The sequence below is a fragment of the Erythrolamprus reginae genome, chromosome 2 (genome assembly GCF_031021105.1).
Source record: "Erythrolamprus reginae isolate rEryReg1 chromosome 2, rEryReg1.hap1, whole genome shotgun sequence".
NCBI lineage: Eukaryota > Metazoa > Chordata > Lepidosauria > Squamata > Dipsadidae > Erythrolamprus > Erythrolamprus reginae.
The window spans coordinates 100,170,650-100,173,043 of NC_091951.1; the positions used below are offsets into that span (position 1 = coordinate 100,170,650).

The following is a 2,394-nucleotide window of genomic DNA, read 5'->3' on the forward strand; positions in this document are numbered from 1 at the left end:
TCCTTCCTTTTGTGAAGCACGTATTTGTAATATACATAGATATATAACATACATAAGATGGGTACTGATGAAAGGGAACAATTGGAGAGGGACGACAGGCAAGCTAATGCGCTTATGCCCGCCCCTTACTAACCTCTTAGGAACCGGGTGAGGCCAACAGTTCTTACCTTGGGGCAAAGGCGTGTGTGTGTCTTTTAATCTATTATATAGGGTTGCTTCACTTGGCGGGCTAGAAGTAAGGTGAAATCAAAGCACAAACCGACAACCTTCCCAATTTTAAACAGGCAAGGGTGACCCTGTCACCTGTCTCTCCCAACGTGGAGTTGGGTGTGTGTGTCAGTCAACTGGATGGAAATCCTGGGCAGAGCGTTGCAGCCTGCCCGCACACCCAATGGAGGGAACTCATTGCCGGTTCCAGAGGCAGCGACGACCCCACTAACCTGCGCGTGGTCGCCGTTCCACGCTCCCCGCCCCCTCCCCGCCTTCCCGCCTTTTCTCTGCCGGCAGCCCGTTTCCAACTGTTATCTATAAACACCAACTGCCTTCCGGGGATTCTCCTCCCCGCCTTTCCCCCCGCCCGCCTCCTTCTCCCTCGTCCGGGATTCCTTCCTTCTTTCCTCCCTCCTTCTCTCCTCGTTCCCCCCACCCCCGCCTCAGCTCCTGCTGGTCCCTCTCCTCCCCTTTCCTCCCGGACTTCACCCCCCACAACGGCTGGCCGGCGCCCCTCTTAAATTAAACTACCTTTCCTCCCCTTGCGTGCCCCGGATGCCTCCTTCAGCGACCCGCCCTCAGCTTGGCCTGCCAGCCTTCAGCTTCTCTTCTTTGCCCTGTCAGGCCAGGGGGCTCTTGCCATGGCTGAGCAGGGCTTAGGTCCCAAGGCTGAGCGGGGCAGCCGTAGCTCTGCTGGGCCAGAAAGCCCCAGCTCTGCCAGGGCCTCTGCTAAGATTGCCTTTCTCCTGAAAAGTTCCTCAGATTTAAGGCCAGCTCCCGAGAGTTCCCTGACCTCCATGATGTTAAATGCCTCCCCGAATTCTAACACCTTCTTTGCTTTTAGCAAGTCAGGGTCTAATGCCTCTGACAGAGAGACTGAGAAAGACTCCTCATCCCTTCTTTCTTTTTCATTAATGCATTCCGGCTTGCAGCGTCCCCCCAGAGATGAGCAATCACTTAAGGAAAAGGGGAGCCACGGAGGCTCCTTTGTGGCCTTTACCAAAACAGCCTCATTGATCATCCCAGAAGTCAGGCCCGCTCATCGGTTAATACCCCATCGGCCTTCTCCTAAAATTTCTTCTATCCCTGAAAACCTCCAGAAACGTATAATGCCCTTTTATGTAACCCTGGAACAGCTCAGAAATCTGAAGACCTTAATGGTGGCAAGTATGGAAAAGGGCCTCAAACAGAAGGACAAACTAAACAGTCACTTACCTATGTTGCCAACTTACGTTTCTGCTTTGCCCGATGGTAGTGGTAAGCATGCTCTGCAATTTCATAGATTATGGATCTTAACCCATTTATTTTATTTATTTATTGGATTTGTATGCCGTCCCTCTCCATAGACTCGGGGCGGCTAACAACAATGATAAAAACAGCATGTAACAATCCAATAATAAAACAACTAAAAACCCTTATTATAAAACCAAACATACACACAAACATACCATGCATAACTTGTAATAGCCTAGGGGGAAGGAATATCTCAACTCCCCCATGTATGGCGGTATAAGTGAGTCTTGAGTAGTTTACGAAAGACAGGGAGGGTGGGGGCAGTTCTAATCTCCGGGGGGAGTTGGTTCCAGAGGGCCGGGGCTGCCACAGAGAAGGTTCTTCCCCTGGGGCCTGCCAAACGACATTGTTTAGTCGACGGGACCCGGAGAAGACCAACTCTGTGGGACCTTATCGGTCGCTGGGATTCGTGTGGTAGCAGGCAGTTCCAGAGGTAATCTGGTCCAATGCCATGTAGGGCTTTAAAGGTCATGACTAACACTTTGAATTGTGACCGGAAACTGATCGGCAGCCAATGCAAGCCACGGAGTGTTGAAGAAACGTGGGCGAATCTTGGAAGCCCCACGATGGCTCTCGCGGCTGCGTTCTGCACGATCTGAAGTTTCTGAACACTTTTCAAAGGTAGCCCCATGTAGAGAGCGTTGCAGTAATCGAACCTCGAGGTGATGAGGGCATGAGTGACTGTGAGCAATGACTCTCTGTCCAAATAGGGCCGCCACTGGTGCACCAGGCGAACCTGAGCAAACGCCCTCCTCGCCACAGCCGAAAGAAGATGTTCCAATGTCAGCTGTGGATTGAGGAGGACGCCAAAGTTGCGAACCCTCTCTGAGGGGGTCAGTAGTTCCCCCCCCCCAAGGGTGATGGACGGACAGATGGAATTGTCCTTGGGAG

General features: G+C 52.1%; 1 protein-coding gene across 4 annotated transcripts in view; it reads left to right on the forward strand.

Moving 5' to 3' along the window:
* The first annotated feature begins 669 nt into the window (after nt 1–669).
* HK3 (hexokinase 3) overlaps nt 670–2,394 on the forward strand; it is a 27,215-nt gene continuing 25,490 nt past the window's right edge. For all 4 annotated transcript variants that reach the window (XM_070738930.1, XM_070738934.1, XM_070738932.1 and 1 more), the window contains exon 1: nt 670–1,467. In XM_070738930.1, the coding sequence (XP_070595031.1) occupies nt 852–1,467 (616 nt within the window). In that variant the 5' untranslated portion in view covers nt 670–851. The remainder of the gene's footprint in view (nt 1,468–2,394) is intronic.